At 38.7% G+C, this 9343-nt stretch overlaps 1 protein-coding gene across 1 annotated transcript; it reads right to left on the minus strand.

Moving 5' to 3' along the window:
• Positions 1-1477: 1477 nt before the first annotated feature.
• On the minus strand, positions 1478-9066 carry igfn1.4 (immunoglobulin like and fibronectin type III domain containing 1, tandem duplicate 4). Its single transcript, XM_026266304.1, has 21 exons — positions 8949-9066; positions 8530-8669; positions 8310-8409; positions 7767-7805; positions 7614-7665; positions 7317-7506; positions 7003-7116; positions 6767-6935; positions 6403-6675; positions 5435-6100; positions 5180-5304; positions 4949-5090; positions 4546-4839; positions 4165-4464; positions 3899-4078; positions 3606-3734; positions 3451-3530; positions 3173-3365; positions 2613-2906; positions 2210-2530; positions 1478-1482 (listed from the first exon to the last, which is right to left on the minus strand). Exons 1-21 carry the CDS (start codon positions 9034-9036, stop codon positions 1478-1480), a joined length of 3894 nt encoding a protein of 1297 aa, XP_026122089.1. The 5' UTR covers positions 9037-9066.
• Between the last annotated feature and the right edge of the window lie 277 nt (positions 9067-9343).

Consider the following 9343-nt stretch of genomic DNA (forward strand, 5'->3'; position numbering starts at 1 on the left):
AAATCTGACAACAACTGTTGTTTCTTTTGCTTAAATAACATTATAAAGAGCTTATTTTTCAGGCTAGATCAGCCAGTGCGCATGCGCAGTTCTAAGCGCACGTCTCAGAAAGTAGACTTTCTATAGCAACCAGATAACTAAGGGCAGCTGCAGTGTGCATTGGCTTTTACTTTCAAAAGGCGGGCCTTCCTGCGATTGAGTGGCCATATTGTGCATTGCATTTTTCCCCATTCAAAACTATCGCTGCATCTGAAAGATCTAAAATGCTGCCTTTTAAAAGCAGCCTTCCAAGGCAGGAAGGCATCGAGAAACGCACAAATCAAAATTCTGTTTTACTTCCTGTGTCCGGAGGTATCTTCTTCTGATCTAATTTTGAAGGCAGCATAGATGTATCATTCACTGCCTTTGACATCCCACAATCCTGTGTGTTCCATTCTATGACTGTTGAGTTAAAAAATAAAGATGGCGTCTGAAAGTTGCGTTGGTGATCAGTTTGTGTGTAAATGTATATTTCTGTATATAACTTTTTGAACTTTTGATTTTATTTCTAACGAGAAAGTTTTATTATGGTAATTCAATATTTGTTTAGTTAACACCGAAACTCATTCTATTTTGTTGTAGATCATTAAACTGCTGCCTCAGAAGCCTGTCCAAAATCACTTTCATGATGTGCCTTGCAAAAACGCTGCCTGCAAAGTCATTGCCTCATAAGGCAGTGAGGCAGCAAGTCCTGCCGCATAGGCTTTCAGACACAGCCTATAGAGTGACATGTCTTGGGTATTCTATAGTCTTTGGATAACTGCTGGTGTGGAAGGTAAATCCAAGAGAACGCTCAGTAACTGCACAGGGGATCTCGGTATCCAGTAGGGAGTACAAGAAGTGTTATAATATGCTTTTTTGATAGTGGTTTCAGTTTCAGGGATGCCTGACATTGGAGTTGGTTTTGTGGGGAACCATGCTGAGACTGGAACTATTCACGTTGCAATCTGAAACAGTACTATCCATGTTCTCACGCTATCACAGACATGGATGTCGTGTCACTGTACTGCTGAGGGCTGCATATCTTGTTGGAATATTCGAAACTGTAATTTCAATGAGAAGGGGAATGTGTGTGAGAATAAATGTCTGTGAAACTTTTCAACCATGTCAAAGAAGAATGTCCAGTAGAGTCCACTATAGTTGTAACTCATTGGGGATGACATTTAAAGTCTCAAAGAATAAAATGCTAGAAAGTATGCTTGTCAGAAAATGTTTATTTGCATATTGTGTAGTCATATACGCTTAAATACTTTCCAATTTCTTTTATTTTTAGTAGCAGGCCACACATCCCTTGGTATAATAGTAAATTCTATGAGTTCTCAGTTGCAACCATAGTTATGTTCATTTATATTCATGCACTGTCCTAGCTTAAAATGCATGCAGGAAATTAGTTGTGGCAGAAGCGGAGCAAAAACCAGCACGTCCAGTGGAGTACAGATCAATCTGAAATACACAGTAGAAAAAAAGAAAAAGAATAAAATTATATTTAAGAGTTTTTTGTTATTGTGATAAACCTTAGTTTCTCTGTAAAAGCTGAATAGAAAAATGTTTTTGTAAATGTAATTTGATTTACATATGTAATGCACTGGCCAGGGCTTTTCATCTACTTTTTTAGAAACCAAATTATCCAAATGACAGTTCATTTTTTTGAATAATTGTCAGATCTTAGCACTTTCATTTTCATGACTGAAACATACTTTATGCAGATCTCATTCTCTGTTACTGAATTTCAAAATAAGTCATGTTGCAACTGATAATGCATTGCAAGTACATATGTCTGTGCTTTGTCAAAAGAGACCGTATAGAACACTAGTGTGATCTGTCTTATACAATTAGTTTTAGGTGTAGTTTTTTTCTTTCTTTATTGCTGGCTGCTGAGTGCTTCTGAATTCACCATAGAGATTTGCACAGAAAGTGCTCTAATGCATCAAGCAGTGCAGCTAATTTGTCTAAATCAATCTGTGACCGCATAAAAATGATTGATGCTCCATATTTGCCCTGGAGGTCACTTTTTGACAAGCTCTGGCATAGCAGTTGCCCATACGCATTACGTAACCATGTTGAAAATTATTAGCAACGTGACTATTCACAAAGGACAAACCATCAAGTAAATCAAGTGACTGTGGTAAACACTTCTCAAGCATTGAAATGAACACTGCAGCTGTCATACCTTTCACTTTTAATGTAGAAGAACATTCTGCCTTGCCAAATGGGTTGACCGCCACCACTTTGTACTCGCCACTATCTTCAGGCCGAACTCTAAGGATATACATAGAGCAGATGCCAGATGCATTTGTGATGTAGTAGTTGTTGTCGGAGTTGATGCAAATCCCGTTATGGTACCATGCAATGTATGGGCTGGGACAGCCACGGACAGCACAGGTCATGTAGCACTGGTATCCTTTTGGTGGAGTGTGGAGTTTCAGTGGAACCAGGACGGATGGTGGCCTTTCCAAAGTGACCACAGCAGACACAGATGAGGACAATGGAACTAGTTGGTAGGAAGGAAAGAAAAAAAGTATTAAGCATTGTGCAAGACAATAAGCTAAACTGGTAGTGGTCCTGCTACCTACCTTTATTGTTGTTTTTGCCCCAAGTTGGTGATTCTGAAGCATCAGAAACTCCCATATCATTTTTTGCATAGACTCTGAAGTGATATTCTTGACCTGGTTGAATGCTGGTAGTGTAGGTAGTACAGAGAAGGTGGTCTGCTATTCTGCGCCAAATGCGTGTGTTGGAGTTATATTCTTCCAACATGTAGTGCAGTCGGTCGTCTTTGTTGTGGTCTGGAGATGGACTCCATGTGATAATGACTTTGCCATAAACCACCTGTTCTAGCTCCACTGGGCCTGGGGGCTTGGGTTCATCTGTAGCCACATAAAGAGGATTATTTTATAGGAATAGAATATGTATGCAATAGTTTCTTTCACTTATGAGTAACTCTTTGTTTCTTTGACATGCTCTTTTCTGGTTTGTTGTCTCTGAAGGGGTGGTCTCACCTAGGCTTAAAGCATGAACATTTACTTTGAACAATGAATGAATATGGCAACAGATTGTGTGAAGCACAGCACAGCACTTGACTTGTTAACATTGTGTGATGACAGCTATATCATTTACATCAAATGTAGCTTACCTGTTACTCTGACATCTATGTCAAAGCTGGCCTGCCCACTTGAGTTTTTGGCCACAATGGTGTACACTCCTGAATCTGAGTACTTTGAAGAGGGTATGACAAGCGTACAAGTGCCATCAGCATGAATTATCTTGTTCCAGGGAGATACAGGTTCCCCATTTTTAAGCCAGGTAATGTCTGGAGGTGGAGAGGCCTGTGTGCATAATATCAATTGATTTATTAGATTAAAAAAAAATTAGAAGGTAAATACGTTTGGATATGTAGATGTGGATATTTACCTCATAATTCATTCTGATTCTTATAGAATTTCCTGATCTCACAACCATAAAGTCTTCAGGATCTTTGAAATGGGGCTTCACTGAAAATGATTGTTTGAGATCAGTAAAGATGTTTGAACTTAACTTGATTTCTTAATCATGTGACTGCGACTTACTGTTGGGGTTTTTAGCGCAGACCATCACCGAAGGAGCACTGGGATCTCCAGGCCCAGACATATTAATGGCTGTTACCCTGAACTCATACTCTGACCCCTCTGACACATCCTTTACTGCATACTTCAGATCTGTAAGAGGTAGAGACCACTTATATGTATTTTGAGGTTAGGTGCTTGCTAATGGTTATTTATTGATTTTGTCATAGCAGTTGTTTTCCAGACTCAACATTTAGTAGAGCTGGTAGTCAGTGCCTTTCATTTATATGGAGCTTGAAATAAAATACAAAAATGACCTTGGATAGGGTCCTTAACTGGGTTCAGAGTCACCCACTGGTTTGTATCTTTTTTGCGTTTCTCTAGCTGGTAGCCCAAGATTTTATTCCCTCCATACTTCTCTGGTGGGGTCCATATTAGGTTTATACAGTTTTTGAATGCACTGACCACCTTCGGCATGCCTGGTGGACCAGGGAACACTGCCAACACATATGTGATATGAATATTCGATGACTTCAGCGCTTCTCATATGATAAATTTAGCAGTAAATACTAAAGAAGTTTACTTAAAGAGCCAGCCATGATTTTTTCAGTCTCCATCGCTTCACTGACGCCCTCAAGATTCTCAGCATAGATGCGATAGATGTACCTCTTGCCAAGAGACACATTTCTGTCTCTGAAGGTTAGATGGTTAGCTGAAATATCCCCAACCCTTTTCCAGGCTCCCTGCCCGACCTGTTGACGCTCAATTATGTAGTTGGTTACTTCTGAGCCACCCTCATCCTTCGGAGGATTCCATTTCAGTTCAAGGACAGAGGATGTGCTTTCAGTCACTTCTAGTGGACCTTGTGGTGGACCTGGCTTGTCTATCAGGGGAGCAGATGTGTGTTACTTATATAGAAGTTTGTTTGTTTTGGTAGCAGTTTAATTGCAGATATTGTACTCACCTAGTACTATAAGGCTTGACAAAGCTTCAATAGAACCAAAAGGATTTTTTAGCTGGATTTTGATTTGACCAGAATCTGATCGCAGGCAATCTTTTATTTGAAGACGACTGTGGTTCAATTCCTTCACAACTTTCACCGAACCACCATCGAGAAGCTCCGAGCCATTTTTAAACCATTTAATCTCCAATGAAGCTTGTGGAGGAAATGACATCTTAAAAGATGCACTCTGGCCTGCTTTCACTATCACAGGGTTGGAGAACTTTTGCAAAGCATCGGGATCGAATTCTGGAAGGTCTGGGAAAAATAGAAGCAATATACAGCAGAAAAGATTATTGTAATTGCCAAACTGACAGTCATTTCCTCATTCTAGCCAAATGTAAAAATGAAAATTTAATATGATTACCTCCAACTCTCACCGTGGCCTCTGTCTTGCAACCATTTACCTCAAAATGATATAGACCTACATCAGAATCCTTGCAATTCTGGATAATGAGCTTATGTGTACAACCATCCTTAGAGATCACCACTCCATCTTTGGAAGCCAGCTGATAAGAAAAGATTTATATCAATATCAAACCCTGTATTTGTCAGTGAAAAGTGATCAGTCATTGACATCTACGACACACAAACATACCTTATTTCCATCTTTATACCACACACCATCAATTTTGTCAGTATTTAGTTTACACACTAGCTCTGCAGGTTTGCCACGAAGAGCATTTGTGTCTGTTAAGCCACTTGCAAAGTGCACATTATCATCTGGAACGAATACATTTGAATGAATTACAATAACTTGTCTAAGACTAAGTGGTACGTTTTTCATTGAAATTAAATGATAAGCAATGTTAAATGTTGACAGAGTTTTTGTACAATTTTGTCATTAACATACCTGTACCATCACCACCAGATCCAACCACAGCTGACTGGCCTCCCAGTCCGTCTGTTCCCAAACCCATTCCAGAAACCTTTCCAATACTCCCACTTCCATCTTTACCATCTCCTCCTTGTCTGTATTTCCCTGTCGGATCTCCTCCAAGTCTATTCCCTCCACTTCCGTCAAGTCCTCCAAGGCCACCTTGTCCATACTTTCCTGTTGCATCTCCTCCAAATCCTTCTCTTCCAACTCCGCCAAGTCCTCCACTGCCATCCGTTCCATCACCACGACCATCCACTGCACCACCATGGCTATCTGTTCCATCACCACGACCATACGCTGCACCACCATGGCTATCCGTTCCATCACCACGACCATACGCTGCACCCCCATGGCCATCCGTTCCATCACCACGACCATACGCTGAACCACCATGGCCATCCGTTCCATCACCACGACCATACGCTGCACCACCATGGCCATCCACTCCATCACTACGACCATCCGCTGCACTACCACGGTCATCCGCTCCATCACCTCTCCCATCTGTCCCCTTGCCTCTCCTGGCTGCTTCTTCTTTTTCTCTTTGCAGTCTGGCCTGTTCATCTGCCAGATGTCTTGCAAAAACATCTGCTCCATCACTTGAACCACCTCGACCTTTTCCCTTGATGCTAGGGTCCTCTGATGTGGCATATAGCATAACAAACAACGGTTGCACTTTATTTTACAGTACGTGTACTAACATGTACTTATAGTGTACTTACAATGTATTTATCTAAGAAAGTTCTGGTAATGCAAGGTTACTACATGGGGTAGGGTTAGGTTTAGGGGTAGGTTCAGGGTTAGTACCTAGTTATTACATAGTTATTGTAATTACTATAATAAGTACATAGTATGTACATGAGGAACAGCCTTTTTGCTATACATAAAAGTTTAAAATTATGCTGAAATATGATGTTTCTTTGGTCTTATTGAAGACTTACCATCAACAGCAAGGGTGGCCCTGGATGATTTAATCCCAGCAATAGCAGTGTACACACCCTTGTCCTCTTTTTTGCAATTCTTAACTACCAATCTGTGGGTGAGCTTGTCTTCAGAGACTGTGATATTGTACTTGTCCCCATGCTCAACAGAGATGTCATTGACACACCAAGTGATTTGAGGTACAGGGCCAGAAAAAATGCCCTCAAACATGGCGTCCTTCCCCTCAACCACTTTAGCGTCTTTTAGCATACCATCAAATTCCACATCAGGAACTGTAAGGAAATGATTAATAAAATGTATTATTATAAGAGATTTACTTCAAAGTATTTTATTTGAAGTGCTAAAAATGAAATGATTTCTTACTTGCTAAGGTCGTTGAGATAATGTTGACATCGTCAACATCCACTTGGTATAGTCCACCATCATTTAAGCCAAGATTGTTTATGCTAAACATGTATTTGTCACCAGTTTTCTTAATATTGTGTTTGGAGGAATCATCAGTGTCACTCCCATAATCAAGCATGTGACCATCCTGGAAAGAGTGAAGGGGTTAAAATATGCTTTTTTTTTATATCTGTGTAAAAACCATTTGAACTTACTTTGAAGAGATAAATTTTACTGTTGGTGTCCTTAAGCTTCATATCAAACTCAAACTCAGCTCTGCCACTTGTCTTCACTTCAATCGGCTTCATGTTGCCAACATCTTCAACCACCTATAAGACATAAAAAATGGGAGTTTAGAAGTTAATCTAAGACTTCACTGAACATCCTTTTAAAAAATGATTAGAAAAGTTGGCTGTTGCAATTGCAGAAGGGTGTCTCGAGGCACAGTCTCGGTTCAAAATGATTGGAAATTGACTGACAAATCTACTGTGAGACACCAGCATCAGATGATTAAATTGCTAACAAATACCTTTGCTTGTTCATCCTCCTTCTCCTTTCTCTTCAGGTTGAGCTGTTTTAGCATCCACCGATAGTCAGTGACTCCAAATTCATGACAGATGCGCTCATAATCCGATTTTTTGGCACTTAGCATCACTTCCCAGAATTTGGGATCAATCTCTCCCTCTTTCTTGGGTTTTTCCTTTCTCTTCTTGACAATTCTAGAGAGAAGGTTTTTCATTTTGAGGAAAGAAAAAAGTAACTATGATTTATAAGAGACATTTCTTAAACACTTGATTCCCTGACAGATGAGAAGTTAAGCAATTACGTGGTTTTTCTAAGCATTTTCCTGAAGTCCTCAGGATCGTTGCTTTGGTCATCTTATCAAACAAAACAGAAAACATCATACGTTAACAATACGGCATGTAAATAAAATGTCCCTCTTCATATTTCTTTTATATTTCAGGATTAACATATCTACCTTTTGTTGATGTATCTTTTGACTTTTTCTTAAATCCAACTAAAAGACAGAAAAAGGAACTACCATAAAAACATTGCATAAATGTGAGCATGCATTCAGATTATGCAATAGATCGGTAACACTCTAGAATAAGGTTCCATTAGTTAATGTTAGTTAACTACTTTCGTTAACATGAACTTAGCAAGAACAATCCTTCTACAGCATTTATAAGTCTTAGTTCATGTTAATTTCAACATTTACTAATGCATTATTTAAATCAAAAGTTGTGCTTGTTAACATTAGTTAATGCACTGTGAATTACCATGAACTAACAATGAATAACTGTATTTTCATTAACTAACATTAACGAAGATGAATAAATACAGTAATAAATGTATTATTCATTGTTTGTTCATGTTAATTAATACATTAACTAACATTAACTAATGGAACCTTATTCTAAAGTGTTACCAATAGATCTTATTGCCTAGTTTTGCTCATTGAATGTACATATTTGATTATGATAATATTCTTGAATATTGTGCTGTGCTGTATATTGCCTACCTGCAAATACACTTAATGCAGCTGTGCACATGGCTTTTCCAAATTGATTTGTTGCGAAACATTTGTACGTATCTGCTTGATCTACTTGCACATTTGCTATCTGTTTGAATGCAACAAATGAAACAATAATTTGACTGTAGGAGGTTCCATCATCATAATATGCTGTACTGTATGATAATGTTGTAATTTCAGATCCAAATGTTTGGCATTGTTATTTTACCTCTAGAACATGTTCTCTGTTCCTTTCATCATATCTCGGCTTATATTTTTCTGGGTCAGAAGTGTCACCCTTGTTGCGAGCCCATGTTACAGTTGGTGCTGGATCTCCACTCACCACCGCTTTAAAAATGGCCACTTTGCCTGCAGTTACAGAAAGGCAATCCATTCATCATCTCTGAGGTTTATGCTTGTGAAGGATCTACTACCCCGAAGGTACTACTTTTTCATTATAGCTAAATGACTGCTCAACTAACACATAAATGTTTAATCAAATCCACAGAATAGTCTATTAGACAATATATCAGTTACTGGTGAGCATTTAGTAACAACTGAAAAGAACATGTCTTTTAAATATTCAAAAAATATATTTGGACTTTTCTTAACAATATCAACACTTATTAATTATTATTATTATAATACCTTCTTGAACTGTCAAGGCAATTGGTTTTCTGGTGAAATCAGGTGTAGATTTTCCACGTGGCAGTTCCTTGACGTACTGGGTGATCATAACACCAGGCACTCTAGATCTCTTCTTGATCTCCACTTAGTAAAAGAAAAAATAGAGCTGATGTGCAAGCTCCATTGCCGTCATTGGATATTTATCCATATAACCACATGAGGGCAATGTTAACTTGGAAGTTAGGAACAAAACAAATAAGTAGGTATTGAAATAAAGTATAAGCGACCACTATGAACCTGCCATAAATGATTTAGGCTTGGTGGTGCATTTATTATGTGTGTGTGTGTGTGTGTCAAAACTAAAATTCAGAGTGTTCTCTTGATGATTGGCTTTTAAATGGCAGGTTGATAACTCA

This window comes from Carassius auratus, chromosome 6, assembly GCF_003368295.1.
Source record: "Carassius auratus strain Wakin chromosome 6, ASM336829v1, whole genome shotgun sequence".
Taxonomy (NCBI): domain Eukaryota; kingdom Metazoa; phylum Chordata; class Actinopteri; order Cypriniformes; family Cyprinidae; genus Carassius; species Carassius auratus.